The sequence below is a fragment of the Notechis scutatus genome, chromosome 4 (assembly GCF_049901735.1).
Source record: "Notechis scutatus isolate UNSWTSFEM ecotype Mainland chromosome 4, rNotScu1.2, whole genome shotgun sequence".
Lineage (NCBI taxonomy): Eukaryota > Metazoa > Chordata > Lepidosauria > Squamata > Elapidae > Notechis > Notechis scutatus.
This window is the reverse complement of record NC_142012.1, coordinates 165,963,670-165,979,535: the sequence shown is the minus strand read 5'-3', so window position 1 is coordinate 165,979,535 and position 15,866 is coordinate 165,963,670. Positions and strand designations below refer to the sequence as shown.

The 15,866-nt window shown below is 44.0% G+C and overlaps 1 protein-coding gene and 1 long non-coding RNA gene across 5 annotated transcripts in view; one reads left to right on the top strand and one right to left on the bottom strand.

Annotated features, from left to right (window-relative positions):
- The window catches only part of RUBCN (rubicon autophagy regulator), a 74,412-nt gene that overhangs the window by 44,966 nt on the left and 13,580 nt on the right, over positions 1-15,866 (bottom strand). For all 4 annotated transcript variants that reach the window (XM_087965582.1, XM_087965580.1, XM_087965579.1 and 1 more), the window contains exons 2-5: positions 7,571-7,724; positions 4,954-5,037; positions 3,163-3,322; positions 698-804 (exon numbers count right to left, since the gene is read on the bottom strand). In XM_087965582.1, coding sequence (XP_087821708.1) covers positions 698-804; positions 3,163-3,322; positions 4,954-5,037; positions 7,571-7,724 — 505 coding nt within the window. The remainder of the gene's footprint in view (positions 1-697; positions 805-3,162; positions 3,323-4,953; positions 5,038-7,570; positions 7,725-15,866) is intronic.
- LOC148131023 (uncharacterized) overlaps positions 1,258-15,866 on the top strand; it is a 69,413-nt gene continuing 54,804 nt past the window's right edge. Inside the window, exon 1 of the long non-coding RNA XR_015749547.1 lies at positions 1,258-1,406. This is a non-coding gene — a long non-coding RNA (uncharacterized LOC148131023). The remainder of the gene's footprint in view (positions 1,407-15,866) is intronic.

Below are 15,866 nucleotides of genomic sequence, written 5' to 3'. Positions count from 1 at the left end.
GAAGGAGAAAGAAACAGAAAGGAAGAAAAAAGAAAGAAGAAAGAAAGAAAGAAAGAAAGAAAAAGAAAGAAAGAAAAGAAAGAAAGAAAGAAAGAAAGAAAGAAAGAAAGAAAGAAAGAAAGAAAGAAAGAAAGAAAGAAAGAAAGAGAGAAAGAGAAAGAAAGAAAGAAAGAAAGAAAGAAAGAAAAGAAACAGAAAGATGAAAAGAAAAGGAAGGAAGGAAGAAAGAAAGATAGAAAGGAAGGAAGGAAGGAAGGAAAGAAGAAAGAAAGGGAAAAGAAAGAGAAAAGAAAAAGAAACAGAAAGATAGAAAGGAAGGAAGGAAGGAAGAAAGAAGGGAAAGAAAGAGAAAAGAAAAAGAAACAGAAAGATAGAAAGGAAGGAAGAAAGAAAGGGAAAAGAAAGAGAAAAAGAAAAAAGAAAGAGAAAGGAAGGAGGGAAGGAAGGAAGGAAGGAACAAAGAAAGAACGGGAGAAAGAAAGAAAAAAGAAAGAAACAGAAAGGAATAAAGAAAGAAAGGGAAAAAGAAAGAGAGAAGAAAAAGAAAGAAACAAAGAAAAAAGAAGGAAGGAGGGAAAAAAGAAAGAAAGAAAAAGAAAGAAAGAGAGAAAGAGAAAGAAAGAAAGAAAGAAAGAAAGAAAGAAAGAAAGAAAGAAAGAAAGACCCAAAAAGAAGGAAACAAAAGGACATTTCTCACTAAAGATTCATCGATCTGAGGCAGCAGCCGATGGTTGTTCTGCTCCACAGCCTCCAGGCACTGCAACATGACAGTGACGTGGGCGTCGCTCAGCAGAAAAGCCGAATCTGTAAAAGAAATTTTAAAAAGGAGGGTGGGATGGGTTTGCTCCTGCACTTCTCTTCTAGGACAGGATTTCTTTTACAAACTTTTAAGATGTGTGGCCTTCAAACTCCCAGAATTCCTCCCAAAGGGCAGGTTTAGCAACAAGGCTCGTGGGGCGGGGGTATTCTGGATTTCTTTCTTTTCAGGGACCAGCCAAGTGTCCAACATACATCGATACATCCCTGATCGACCGCGAAAAGCTAAGCAGGGTTTGGACCTGATGAATCCAAGGGATGGGAGGACCTACCGTTAAACCGGGACTTAAAGTCGAGGCGGGGAAATTGAAAAAGACGTGGAGCAGAAATGGCAAAGAGAAGGGTGCAAGAAAAAGTCAGAAGCTCAACTTGACCATTTATATTTAAACAGAATTAGATCCTAGATTGAACAAAGGTGTCCCAGCCTTGGCCACTTTTAAGACCTGTGGACTTCGACTCCCAGAATTCTCCCCAGCCAGCATAGCTTGCTCTCTTGTGATCCCTTCCTCTGCAATCTCTCTCCACTTTAGGAGGTTAAGAGAAAAAAGAAACAGACACGGCTGGCTGGCTGGGGAATTCTGGGAGTTGAAGTCCACAGGTCTTAAAGTTGCCAAGGCTGGACGTCCTGACTTAAAAATACTTGTGTGGGAAAACACCAGAGTTAGGCACACAATTGGGAATTCAAAAAAAAAAGCTTGCAACGTCCACTTTCCATATGGCCACCAACATATTCCATACAAAGCAACAGATAAAAGCTAGCGGAAGATAAGCAGGGAATGCCCAGTTACAGGTCGGCCTCAATTTACGACTACAGGTCTGTTGCTAAGCAAGACAGTTGCTAAGTGGGTTTGGACCTGTTTTACGACCTTTCCGGCCACTGTGGTTAAGTGAATCGCTGCAGTTGTTAAGAGAGTAAGACGGTTGTTAAGTGAATCTGGCTTCCACACTGACTTGTCAGAAAGTTGCAAAAGGGGATCACGCAACCCCGAAAATTCAACTGTTATAAATATGAACCAGTTGCCAAGCGTCTGAATTTTGATTGCGTGACCATGAGGGATGCTGCAGCGGTCATTAAGTGTGAAAGAACGTTTATTTAAGTCACTTTTTTTTCCAGTGCCGTTGTAACTTTGAATGGTCACTAAAATGAACTGTTGTAAGTCAAGGATGACCTGCATCGGATGCCTGCAAACCATCCAGGATAAATTCCTTGTCTGTCTGATCACACTTGGCCAATAAAGAGTTCTGTTCCCTTCTACTCTACTCCAAATTCTATTCTGTTCTTAAGTCTATTTCTATTTCTATTTCTTTATTCTAATCAAGATGGGACGTGGGTGGCTTAGTGGCTGAGACAATGAGCTTGTCGATCAGAAAAGGTTGGCGATTTGGCGGTTCGAATCCCTATAACTCCACGTGACGGAGTGAGTTCCCGTCCCCTTGTCCCGGCTTCTGCCAACCGAGCAGTTCGAAAGCATGCAAAAAAAAATATGCAAGTAGAAAAATAGGGATCCCTTTGGTGGGAAGGGAACAGCGTTCTGTGCGCCTTTGGTGTTTAGTCCTGCCGGCCACATGACCACGGAGACGTCTTCGGACAGCGCTGGCTCTTCTTCGGCTTTGTAATGGAGATGAGCACCGAAACCCTACAGCCAGAAACAACTGGCACAGATGTGCGAGGGGAACCTTTACCTTTACCTTATCCTACTCTACTCTGTTCTTAATTCTACTTATTTCTACTTAGTTCTATTCTCTATTCCAGGGATGGCTAACCTTTTCGTCGTCATCGCGTGCCGAAAGTGCGCGCGTGTCCCTGCATCCCTAACGCAATGCGCGCGCAACACCCCCCGCCCTCTGCGCATGCACAGCAGGTACCCAACAATCAGCTGGCTGGCGGGAGGCCCGTGCGCGTGGGCATGGGGCGCATGTTCTGGGCGACGGCTCATGTGCCGGCAGAAGCGGCTCTGCGTGCCACTTCCGACATGCATGCCCTAGGTTCGCCATCGGGGCTCTTATTCTATTCTCTATTCCATTCCATTCTAAATTATATTCCGTTTTTAATTATATTCTTGATTCCATTCTATTTCCTATCCTATTTTGTACTCTATTGTGCTCTACGTCAGGGGTCTCCAACCTTGGCAACTTTAAGCCTGGAGGACTTCAACTCCCAGAATGCCCCAGCCAGCAAAGCTGGCTGGGGCATTCTGGGAGTTGAAGTCCTCAGGCTTAAAGTTGCCAGGTTGGAGACCCTGCTCTACGTGATGGCTCAAAACAGGAACAGAGAACACCCCCCATGATGGATTCTGCATGGAAGAGGACCAGGAGGAGGGAAGGGCAGCCCCGTTCTCCTCTCACCTGTGTAGAATCTCCTGATGTATTCCTTGTTCTCCAGGAGGGGCTTCAGCTGAGCGGAAAGGCAGTGGAACTGCAAACTGTGCTGAAGCCAGAGCTCGGCCAGGGTTCGCTCCCTGGTCCTCTCCGGATTTTGTTGCCCGTTCTCATGGAGATGGATAAACTGCAGAGGAGGAAGGAGGTTTGGAGAAAAAAGCAGGCCCGAATCAGCAGGGAGGGAGGATCCATGGTGGAAAGGCCTTTTCTAGGTCTCCTGACACCGCCCCCCACGCCCCAAAGAGCCTGAGTTTTTAATCACGGGAGGCTTTCAAGAAGAGACTGGACGGTCACTTGTCTGACATGGCATAGGCCAGGGTCTCCTGCTGGAAGAGGGGGTTGGACTAGAAGATCTCCAAGGTCCCTTTTCCAAGCTCTATTCTGACAAAGGAGTTTCCTTTCAAATTATGACTTTGAAAAAGAGAGAGAGAGAAGAAGTGGAGGGAGGGAGGGAGGGGGGAGGGAGGGAAGGAAGGAGGAAGGAAGGAAGGAAAGGGAAGGAAAGGAGAGAAAAGAAGGAAAGAAGGAAGGAGAGGGGAGGAAGGAGGGAAGCAAGGGAGAGGAAGAGGAGGGGAGGGAGGGAGGGAGGGGAGGGAGGGAGGAGGGAGGGAGGAAGAAGGAAGGAAGGAAGGAAGGAAGGGAAAGGAGAGAAAAGAAGGAAAGAAGGAAGGGAGGGAGGGAGGAAGGGAGGGAGGGAGGGAGGAAGGAAGGAAGGAAGGAAGGAAGGAAGGAAGGAAGGAAAGAGGAAAGGAGAGAAAAGAAGGAAAGAAGGAAGGGAGAGAGGAAGGAAGGGAGGAGGGAGGGAGGGAGGGAAGGAAGGAAGGAGGAAGGAAGGAAGGAAGGAAGGAAGGAAGGAAGGAAGGAAGGAAGGAAGGGAGGGAGGGAGGGAGGAAAGAAGGAAGGAAGGAAAGAAGGAATGAAAGGAAGGAAGGAGAGGAAAGGAAAGAAGGAAGGGAGAGAGGAGGAAGGAAGGAAGGAAGGAAGGGAGGAGGGAGGAAGGAAGGAAGGAAGGAAGGAAGGAAGAAGAGGGAGGAAAGAAGGAAGGAAGGAAGGAAAGAGGGAAAGGAGAGAAAAGAAGGAAAGAAGGAAGGAGAGAGGAAGGAAGGAAGGAGGAGGAAGGAAGGAAGGAAGGGAGGGAGGAAGAAGGAGGAAGGAAAGAAGGAAGGAAAGGAGAGAAAAGGAAGGAAGGAAGGAAGGAGAGGAAGGAAGGAGAGGAAGGAAGGAAGGAAGAGGGAGGGAGGGAGGGAGGGAGGAAAGAAGGAAGGAAGGAAAGGAGAAAGAAGGAAAGAAGGAAGGGAGAGAGGGAGGACAGAAGAAGGAAGCAAGGAAGGGAGAAGGAAGGAGGAGGGAGGAAGGAAGGAGGGAGGAGGAAAGAAGGAAGGAAGGAAAGAAGGAAAGAAGGAAGGGGAGAGAGGGAGGGAGGGAGGGAGGGAGGGAGGAAGGAAGGAAGGAAGGAAGGAAGGAAGGAAGGAAGGAAGGAAGGAAGGAAGGAAGGAAGGAAGGAAGGAAGGATCAGGAGAAATTTCCTGAGGGTGAGAGCAATTAATCCATGGAACAGTTTCCCTCCAGAAGTCAATTCATTTAATTTAATATTAATTAATCAATTTTTGGAAAAGTTTCCAAAGCCATGAGAGCAAAAATACCCGCCCACTCACTTAGTGGGTAACAACAGCCAAGCCAACTTCTCTGTTCTCCCAACCCCTGTTCCCTCCCGTACATCTCCCGGGTTTCTCTCTCTGAATTCCCCGGGTTGCTCACCTTGTCCACATGACGGGCTGCGTGGGGGCTCAGCCAACGCACATCCTTCACAAACTGCCAGTAGTCCGTCTTCTGGCAATGCACCTGCAGAGGAAACAGAAGTCAAATTCCTCCCGTGGGAGCTACTGCAGCCTCCCACTTGCTGCCGAAACCCAACCAGGTGGAAAAAAAGAGGAAGAAAACCAACAGCTTTTTTTTTCAGCTGCCGAATATAAACGACGGAAGGAGACATTTTGGCCAGCGGCAAAAGAAGGCCGCTCTTCAACGGGTGTCTTCTTATTTCGGGCTGAAGATCAATCAGGCGCATCTTTAAGAAGATAACAATTATTTGCTTATTGCGTTAGTTCAGGGGTGTCAAATTGGGTTTCTTCAATAGCCGGTTCAGCATTGTAGTTTTTGTCTGCGAACCAGTGGCAGCGGGGGGCAGCGGCAGTTGGCAGGGCCCATTTTCAGCCTGTTTTTTGGCCCTTTTGGGCCCATTTTTGGCCTGTTTTGGGCCTGTTTTTCAACCATTTTGACCCACTTTGGGGGGGCCATTTTTGGCTTGTTTTTCAGCCAGTTTGGAACTATTTTTCGGCCTGTTTTGGGCCCATTTTTCAGCCATTTTGACCTGGTTTTGGGGGCCATTTTTGGCTTGTTTTTCAGTTTGGGGCCTGTTTTTCAGCCCGTTTTTCAACCATTATGACCTGGTTTTCAGGCCATTTTTGGCTTGCTTTCAGATGGTTTGGGGTCTGCTTTTCAGTCCGTTTTGGGCCTGTTGTTCAGCCTGTTTCTCGGCCTGTTTTGGGCTTGTTTCTCAGCCATTTTGGCCTGTTTTACAGGCCATTTTCGGCCTGTTTTGACTGGTTTTTCGGGCCATTTTTGCCTTGTTTTTCAGCTGTTTTGGGGCCTGTTTTGGACCCATTTTTGGCTCGTTTCTCAGACGTTTTGGTCTGTTTCTGAGGCAATTTTTTGCTTGTTTGCGGCCCATTTTTTTGGCTGTTTTTGGCCTGGTTTTCAACTGTTTTTGGTCTGGTTTTCAGCTGTTTTGGGGCCCATTTTTCAGGCTGTTTTGGGCCCATTTGTCGGCCTGTTCTTGGACCATTTTTCAGCCCATTTTCGGCCGACAGAGTGCTGCAGGACGCCATGGAAGGTGAAAACAAGGCGCAGGGGGACGGCACACAGCAGGCCCGTCCTTTCATATTTCCAGGCTGGCCCCGTAGGCCGGATTTAAGCATTTGAGTTTAACACCCTTGTTTTAGTTTGAGAGTGTGAGGAAGCTTAAGAGGAATTCTCCTCTATCACAACGGCCCTGTGAGGTTGTTTTAAGCCGAGGGAGAGAAGGACCAGTTCAGATTCACTTCAAAAAGCTCTGTGGGACAGTGGAATGGGTCTATAGTGGCTGTACTGGTTTCCCCCAGGGTTTTATTTGGACTTAGTGTTGTTCAACCTTGGCAACTTTTAAGATATGTGGACTTCAATTCCAAGGATTCCCCAGCTGGCTGGGTGACTGAGCCAATGGCCAGGAGCCTGGGAGTTCTAGTCCCGCCTTAGGCATGAAAGCCGGCTGGGTGACTTTGGGCCAATCACCAAGAGACTGAGAGTTCTAGTCCCGCCTTAGGCACAAAGCCGGCTGGGTGACTTTGGGCCAATCACCAGGAGACGGAGAGTTCTAGTCCCGCCTTAGCACAAAGCGGCTGGGTGAGGATCACGGAGCGGAGTTCTAGTCCCGCCAGGGAACCGGTGGGTGACTTTGGGCCAATCACCAAGAGACTGAGAGTTCTAGTCCCGCCTTAGGCACGAAAGCCGGCTGGGTGACTTTGGGCCAATCACCAGGAGACGGAGAGTTCTAGTCCCGCCTTAGGCACGAAAGCCGGCTGGGTGACTTTGGGCCAATCACCAGGAGATGGTGAGTTCTAGTCCCGCCTTAGGCACAAAAACCATTTGGGTGACTTTGGGCCAATCACCAGGAGACAGAGAGTTCTAGTCCCGCCTTAGGCATGAAAGCTCGATGTGTGACTGTGGGCCAATCACCAGGTGACTGTGAATTCTAGTTCTGCCTTAGGCATTAAAGTTGGCTAGGTGACTTTGGGCCAATCACTAGGAGACTGAGAGTTCTAATCCCACCTCAGGCATGAAAGCTGACTGGGTGATTTTGGGCCAATCACCAGGAGACTGAGAGTTCTAGTTAGGCATGAAAGCTGGATGTGTGACTGTGGGCCAATCACCAGGTGACTGTGAATTCTAGTCCCGCCTTAGGCATTAAAGTTGGCCAGGTGACTTTGAGCCAATCACTAGGAGACTGAGAGTTCTAATCCCACCTCAGGCATGAAAGCTGACTGGGTGACTTTGGGCCAATCACCAAGAGACTGAGAATTCTAGTTCCCCCCTTAGGCTCGAAAACCATCTGAGTGACTTTGGGCCAGTCCGTCTCTCTCAACCAAACTCACTTCACAGGGTTGTTGTTGTGGGGAAAATAGGAGGAGAAAGGTGTGTTGTATATGTTTGCCACCGTGAGTTATTTCTAAAATTAATAAAGGCGGGGACACAAACAAAATCATTCTAAAATAAAATCCAATTTCCTTTCCTGCTCCCAAGTTGAGCCACCCACAGAATGCCAGGCAAGGGAGAATCCAACCTTGTCTAGGATGAGGCCGTGATAGAGGATGCTGTGCATGTCCCTGCAGAGCCGCTCCAAGCCGCCATATTTAGACCAGATGTTGGGATTACTGATGGAGACCAAGCCTTCCACCGTAGCCTTCAGGTTCCCCAACAGCGTCCAATGTTCTCTCCTGAAACATAAGGACAAGGCTCAGCAAAGCCAGTGGACTATTATCCCCTAAGGAAAACAGTCCAACAAACACAACATACCGCAACTAACAAGGTCGTATATTCAAATTCGCATCTACAAAGATTGTTGGCCGAGCAGGTACAAAAACAGCCAGGGAAATAATTGAAGCCTGGGAAACAGGGCCCTGGTCAGTCAACAGGAGTGCTGATTTACTACCAGCTTATCAGGTACAGGTAATCCTCAACTTACAACAGTTCACTTAGTGACCATTCGAAGTTAACAACAGCACTGAAAAAAGTGACCTTTGACCATTTTTCACACTCATGACCCTTGTCGCATCCCCATGGTCATGTGATCAAAATTCATATGCTTGGCAACTGGTTCATATTTATGACGGCTGACGTTCCGGGGTCACGTCATCCCCTGTTGCAACCTTCTGACAAGCAGGGTCAATAGGGAAGCCATGTTCACTGAACAACTGTGTTACTAATTTAACAACTGCAGTGATCCTCTTAATAAACGTGGGAAGAAGATTTGTAAAATGGGGCAAAACTCACTTAACAAATTTCTCACTTAGCAAACATAAATTCTGGACTCGATTGTGGCCGTATAGTCGAAGACTACCTGTACTTTAGGAGCCAGGACTTGGCAGCACAAGGAAACAACAGCCAACTTAATAGCCAGCCATATCTGGTATTAGCACAGTTGAGTATCTGATATTAACACAGTTGAGAAAGTCCAGAAATATTTCACAGGAAGAGTTCTCCACTCCTCTACTCATTGCAGAATACCTTATGCCACCAGACTCGAAATTCTAGACCTAGAAAACCTAGAACTACGCCGCCTTCGGTCCGACCTAAGGATAGTATATAAAATCATACATTGCAATGTCCTACCTGTCAATGAATACTTCAGCTTCAACCATAACAACACAAGAGCACACAATAGATACAAACTCAAAGTTAACCGCACCAAACTTGATTGCAGGAAATACGACTTCAGCCACAGAGTGGTCAATGTCTGGAATCCTCTACCTGACTCTGTAGTTTCTTCCCCAAACCCCAAAAACTTTAACCTTAGACTGTCTACTATTGACCTCACCCCTTTCCTAAGAGGTCTGTGGGGGGCGTGCATAAGCGCACCAATGTACCTACCATCGCCTTAAGAGAAAGATTGGCTTTCAGCCCCAAAAATAAAAAAAATCTTTTTTCACTACCAAGAATGTTGAGAGTTTCTATATCCACCCTTCCTGTTTCTTCGTGTCATTTAAGAAGGCTGAATCAAGAGAAAAGCAAGTATTCTTTTTCCTAGAAGTACAGTTAGTCCTCAACTTAACAAACATTAGTTTAGCGAATGTGGTAAAGACCTATAAGCATCTTTTACTGTTGTGTAACAATGGTCTAAAGTATTTTTGCCTCTGGTGGGACAATTGACATGCTAGAAATATTTTGGGAGCTCTTTCCTTAAATTTGCTTGATTGAAATCTCCAAAAATGATGGGATGGGAATCTGGCTTCAGGTATTGAAAAAAAGGCACTTGCAACCAGTCCTCCAACTTACGACGGTCACTGTCATGTACAGTGACTTACAATCATTTATTTAGGGACTGTCCAAAGTTGCAAGGGCACTGGAAAAACTGACTTATGACACGAAAGACTCATTTCTGGCGGAGTTTGGGGGAGAGAAAGAAAGACTTCTGCTGCTTCTGCTGCTTTCCTTGCATGAAGCCAAAAGTCTCTCTCTCTCTCCCCCCCCCCAAAGAAGGTTAGGAATGTGGCTGCCTTGGAGGGTGTGTGTGTGTGTGTGTGTTTTTTTTTTGAGGGACATGTGTTTGTGTGTGTGTGTGTGTGTGAGAGAGAGAGAGAGAGAGAGAGAGAGAGAGAGGAAGAAGGAGAGGAGAGAGAGAGAGAGAGAACATCACCGCCAGCCCTTCGAGGTTAGTTCAGATCTCTCTCTCTCTCTAACATCAGGAAGCCACTGTCAGTCAAACTTCATATTAGTGGTCCGTGGGATTTAAACTTATGAGTTTGGTGGTCCCTGAGGTCCAAAAGGTTGGCTACCCCTGGTTTAAAGGTTGCAGTAGATCCTTTAAATACAACTTTAGTGGCCGTTCAAAGCTACAACAGCATTGACAAAAGTGATTTATGACCGTGTACCACACTTACGACCATTGCAGCATCCTCAGGGTCATGTGATAAAAAAAAATCAGATGTTTGGCAACTGGAATGTACTTATGATGGTTGGAGTGTCCCAAAAACATGTGATTCCTCTTTTGCGACCTTCCGGCCAGCAAATCAACGAGGAAGCCATTCACTTCACCCGCGTTACTAAGTTAACAACTGCAGTCATTCACTTAATAACTGTGTGGCGGGGTTTCCGGTTTGTCGGCTTTGCGAGCGGTAGGGATTCGCGAAGCTGCGCGATCCCTGCCGCGCTAGCCGCTTTGGGGCTCCGATCCGAAAGGGTGCGAGCAAGGCTGCCCTGCAGGGGCAGCTGAAGGTAGGGGGATCCGGAAAAGGGTTTGGGGTATTGCAGACCCCTCCCTGGCCGGCAGAACCTCCTTTTTACCAAGACAGCGTAGCGGCGGTCTGTAATGGCCGCCACAAAGAAGCCGGCAGCTGGGCAAGTATGCGCAGGAGGAAGAGGAGAAAGTTTTTAAAAGTGAAAGTCTTCTTGGCGATCCAGGACTCTGAGATATATTTAATTTAATTCCTGGAAGTGATGATTTTTGGATGATTCTTTCCATAAGAGAAAGTAAGCGGCAATTCTGAGGTGCTGAAAGGAAAGTTTACTCTCCCTCCCGACGGAATTAACAAACGGATATTGAGAAACCTGTTTTTTTCAGGTAAAACTAGCTTTATGGGATAAGTCGGAAGGGAGAGGACAAAAATATATTTATCTGGCTGGATTTTGTTGGAGGAGATGCCTTAAGGATTTGGAGACAGAATTTTTTTTTTTAATAAGGCTTCAAAACACAGATTTGGATTTCTTTTTGCCTTTGTCTGATACTACCCCTGGAAGAGAAAGTGGGAATTTTGGCTTGGCTTGGATTGATTGAGGATTGTGGACTTTGGGATTGTCTTACTTTTCTTTTGGAAGATTTTGGTTGGAGTAAGAAGAAAGAGGGAAAAAAGAAAAGAAAAGATTTATAATGGCTTTCTCCCTTGAGGAACTGAGGGATGAATATGAGCAAACAAAAGCAGCCTGTAAAGATGGTATGGAAAAAGCTTTTCTATTTTTAGAAATGGCGCTGGTTAACTATGAACAGACAATGCGACAGATGGAACTACAACAAGAAGAAGACGAAGACACCATCTTTAATGAATCCCAAAATTTATCTAAGGAAGAAGGAAGGAAGAAAGCGAGGAAAATGAAGGACTTAAGATCTAAAAAGACATTTAAGAAAGAGAAAAATATGATGCAAAATAAATATAATGATAGCAAACAAGAGAAAAAGGGAATACAACAGAGAAGGGATGCCAGCAAGACAGAAGTTAGAAGAAGGGGGGGTAGGAAGATCGGGTGGGGGAAGAAAGAAAGGGGAAAGGCGGAGAAAAGCCACAAAGTTTTAAAATTGGATGGGAAAAGAGGAATCTTTTTCAGGGATAAAGGGTAAAGTATAAATTTTCTTAAAAAAGATTTTGCAAGGTACATAAGACGGTATTGTAATATTTGTATTAGAAATAGAAAATTAGAATGGTTTAAGAGTTAATAAGAAGTTAAAATGTTGAAATGTTTAATAATGATTGATTTTTAAAATGTAATAAATATTGAAGGGAAAGGCAATGAGAAGGTTATAAGATTTATTATTTAGATTTATTATTTAACTACGTATTTAGGAGGATACTATGTATTTAAACATTTTCGATTTATTACTCTGTTTTTATTGTTATTAAAAGTAAAAATTAATAGATAGAATGTACCAAGCAGAATCAGATTGGATATTAGGTGTCATTTTAAATGTTAATCTAATATTCAGGGAGAGGATAGAAAGGCATCATACTCTGATTAGAGATTTCAGGAGAAATTCTTTTTTTTTTTTTCAGTATAAGGAATGAGATAGAGTGATAATAAAGGATGGGCAAAAGATACAAATATAATGATTTAAATTAAGATGGATTGAATAAGATAGAATTATGAAGAGTGAAATGTGTGGAGAAGTATATATAGAAGATACAGAATGGTAAATAAAATAGGTAATGATCTGTAAGATGAGCATGAATATAATTAAAGCCCATATAAAGAGAGGTACCGGGGGCCAAGTTACTTTACTAAAAGATTTTTTATATGTTTGTTTGTGTCTGTTTATGTTTTTGAGAAGTATTGGTGAAACCTTTTAGAAGCATAGAAAGAAAATGACGATAATCAAGTCAGAAAGAAATAGAGGACAAGAGATGTTTTTATGTTCATTTAGAAATGGTTTAAAATAGAATTGTATTGTATAAGATAAGGTTTTATCTGACTTGTAAAATTTATAATGGAAAAAGGTTCAAATATGTAATGGTTGATGATGATTTGTTTGTTTTTGAAATTAATAAAACTTGTTTTAAAAAAAAAAAAATAACTGTGTGGCAAGAAAGGTTGTAAAATGGAGGCAAAACTCACTTCACAACTGTCTGGCTTAGCAACAGAACTGTCTCCCCTGGTCTTTCTCTTCCCTAGACCAGCCAGGCCCAGTTCCTGCAACCGTCCATCGTATGTTTTAGCCTCCAGTCCCCTAATCCTCCTGGTTGCTCTTCTCTGTACTTTTTTTAGAGTTTCAACATCTTTTTTATAGTGTGGTGACCAAAACTGGATGCAGTACTCTAGGTGTGGCCTTACTAAGGCTTTATAGAGTGCTATTAGTACCTCCCTTGATCTCGATTGTATCCCTCTGTTAATTCAACTTAGGATTGCATTGGCTTTTTTGGCTGCTGCTGCACACGGCTGGCTCCTATTTAGCTGGTTGTCCACTAAGACTCCAAGATCCCTCTCACAGTTCCTGCTATTGAGCCTCGTTTCACCCAGTCTATATGTGTAGTTTTGGTTTTTCTTGCCTAAGTGTAGGACTTTACTTTTCTCTACATTGAATTTCATTTTGTTAGATAGGGTTCAGTGTTCTAGTCTGTCAAGATCCAGCTGGATCTTGAGCCTATCTTCTTGGTGTCTTGTTTGTGAATAGATCGGCCCAGTCTTTCTTAATGGGCACAACATATCCACCTCTAAAGACTTCAGGCGTCTGCTGGAGGCCGTTGTGGGGTGCTTTCTGCCTTTAAGAACATGTTTCTCCATTTCTCCTTTGGGCAAATATTCTATCCTGCCTCTTTTGATATTAAGAATAAAGAATATTTTAATCTGGGGAAGGGGGAGGTTCCTACATTATCAATGGAACTTTTCGAATAAAATAAGGGTTTCTTCCCCCAAGTAGGTTAATTAGACAGTTAAACAAACGGAGCAAGAATAAATTAAAAGGAATGCATCACACAAGATTTTCATCCATGCGTTAGCTTTCTGTTTTTTAAACGAGTGGCTTTTATCCTGGATTTCAAACAAGTCTGACTTCCTTTGATTTCCAAGTTCAGAGATGTTCACAAGCCCAAAAAAGCAGCATAAGGCAAAGAGCAAAGCCACTCCCCAAACGCCAAACAATACCATCCAAATATACATTGAAAGCAAGCAATTTAGTACCTGCTGGGTGAAATCAGTTCAAAGGTGAGCAAGTGTGCCTCTCCCGGGACAGTCAAATGCTGCTGAATAATCAGAATTGGATTGATCATTTATGTTCCTTGCAGACAGCTGGTCATTTGCATCCTTTTAGAGCAGAGGTCTCCAACCTTGGCAACTTTAAGACTTGTGGACTTCAACTCCCAGAATTCCTCAGCCAGCAAAGCTGGCTGAGGAATTCTGGGAGTTGAAGTCCACAAGTCTTAAAGTTGCCAAGGTTGGAGACCTCTGTTTTAGAGGGTTGTTGAGACCACTTGGAGATTCATCTGTGTCCTCAGGGTCACCTGAATGGTACAAATGGGTGTGGGGGCTTTTGAGAATTGCTGAGAGGACTCCAAGTGGCTTCAACAACCCTCTAAAAGGATGCAAATGACCAGCTGTCTGCAAGGAGTATAAATCCTTCCCTTCCCCACCATCCAGTCAGAGCTGTCTTGGATGAGAAGTGAAACCTCTTCAAAATAAACCCAAAACCCTAGAATTGTATTTGCTCAAAATTGGAAAAATGAGAAAATTCCGATAGAGGAGCTGATTAAGAAAATAATGGAAATAATGTGCAGAAATGAGTAGGTTAACATTAGCAATTAGAGAGCAAGAAGAAAAATAATACTTTAAGATATAGGATTTATTTTACCAATGGTTAGATAGAAAAGTAGCAAACTGAAGTATAATACAATAGCAATGATATAATTGATTGTTTTGGAATGAATTATAATATGAATTAAAATGAGTAAGAACTGAGATTTGCTCTAAAGGATAATGCAGATTTGAAATTAAAGTTTAACGATGATGTAGTAATAATATGACATGCAAAGTTGATTAATGTAATACGAATGTAAATTTAAATCTAAGAGGAAAAGGCTATAAATATTGTGCACGAGAAATATGTACCAACCGACACACTGTATAATTGAAAGGTTCTATTTGTTGTTTTATGTTTATGTTTGTTGTTAAAAATAAATATATATATATTTAAAAAAAAAACACCAGAAAGTCCAAAAACACCTTTGGGAGGTCCTGAATCTGCATTTGTAAAAAGGAAAAACATGGTGGCTGAGCCACACCTGCAAGATTGTGCATTTGGCTTTTGTGTGTGTGTGTGTGTATGTGTGTGTTTGTGTTCCCTGGTTACCAAACCAATAGGCTTTAACGACATGGACTTTAAACTCAGGGTGTTCCAGGGGAAGATATTCTTGCCAAGGGCCCAGAATCATAACCTGGCAGAATGGACTTATTATGGATGGCTTTCATTGACACCAGGTTGGCTTCTGAGGTGCTGTTGGCCTTTGCAGGTAGAGTTAATTCTAATTTTTTGTAAGGCTACGTTAACAGAATCTTGCCCATTGGATATAGATAGTCCTCGACACACAGCCACAAGCGAGCCCAAAATTTCCGTTGATAAACGAGACGCTGGTTAAGTGAGGTTTACTCCATTTTTACATTAGGTTAAATTAACAGAGTTGGAAGGGACCTCGTGTAGGTCATCTAGTCCAACCCCCCACCCAAGCAGGAGACCCTAACACCATTTCTGACAGAGGGCAGTCCAGTCTCTTCTTGAAAGTCTCCAGGGATGAAGCTCCCACAACTTCCAAAGGCAACTTCTGTTCCATTGAATATAGAATAACAAGAGTTGGAAGGGACCTTGGAGGTCATCTAGTCCAATCCCCCACCCAAGCAGGAGACCCTACACCATTTCTGAAAGAGGGCAGTCCAGTCTCTTCTTGAAAGCCTCCAGGGATGAAGCTCCCAAAACCTCCGAAGGCAACTTCTGTTCCATTAGCTGATTGTTCTCACTGCCAGAAAGTTTCTCCTTATTTCCAGGTTGAATCTCTCCTTGATCAATTCAGCTGCAGTAGAAAAATTTTCTCTTTTTTTTGTTTGGACTTGTGGGCTGAGTTAAGCACCCCAAATTTAGAGATTCAACTCAGTCAAGAGGGTTCAGTAGGAAAAGTCAAAGGATCAAGGGTGGATAGAGGGCAAAAAAATCCAAGATGGTGGGAATGACGTTTCTACAATGGGGCAGATGGACGCCATTTTGGATGTTTTGAGTCCCCGCTTGGATGTTCCCTGAAGATGAGAGACACGGCTGGAAGAAAGTCTCTGGAATAGAACCGAACAGAATAACAGAGTTGGAAGGGACCTTGTAGGTCATCTAGTCCAACCTCCCGCCCAAGCAGGAGACCCTACACCATTTATGACTGAAGGCAGCCCAGTCTCTTCTTGAAAGCCTCCAGGGATGAAGCTCCCACAACTTCCGAGGGCAACTTCTGTTCCATTAGCTGATTGTTCTCACTGCCAGAAAGTTTCTCCTTATTTCCAGGTTGAATCTCTCCTTGATCAATTCAGCTGCAGTAGAAAAATTTTCTCTCTTTTTTGTTTGGACTTGTGGGCTGAGTTAAGCACCCCAAATTTAGAGATTCAACTCAGTCAAGAGGGTTCAGTAG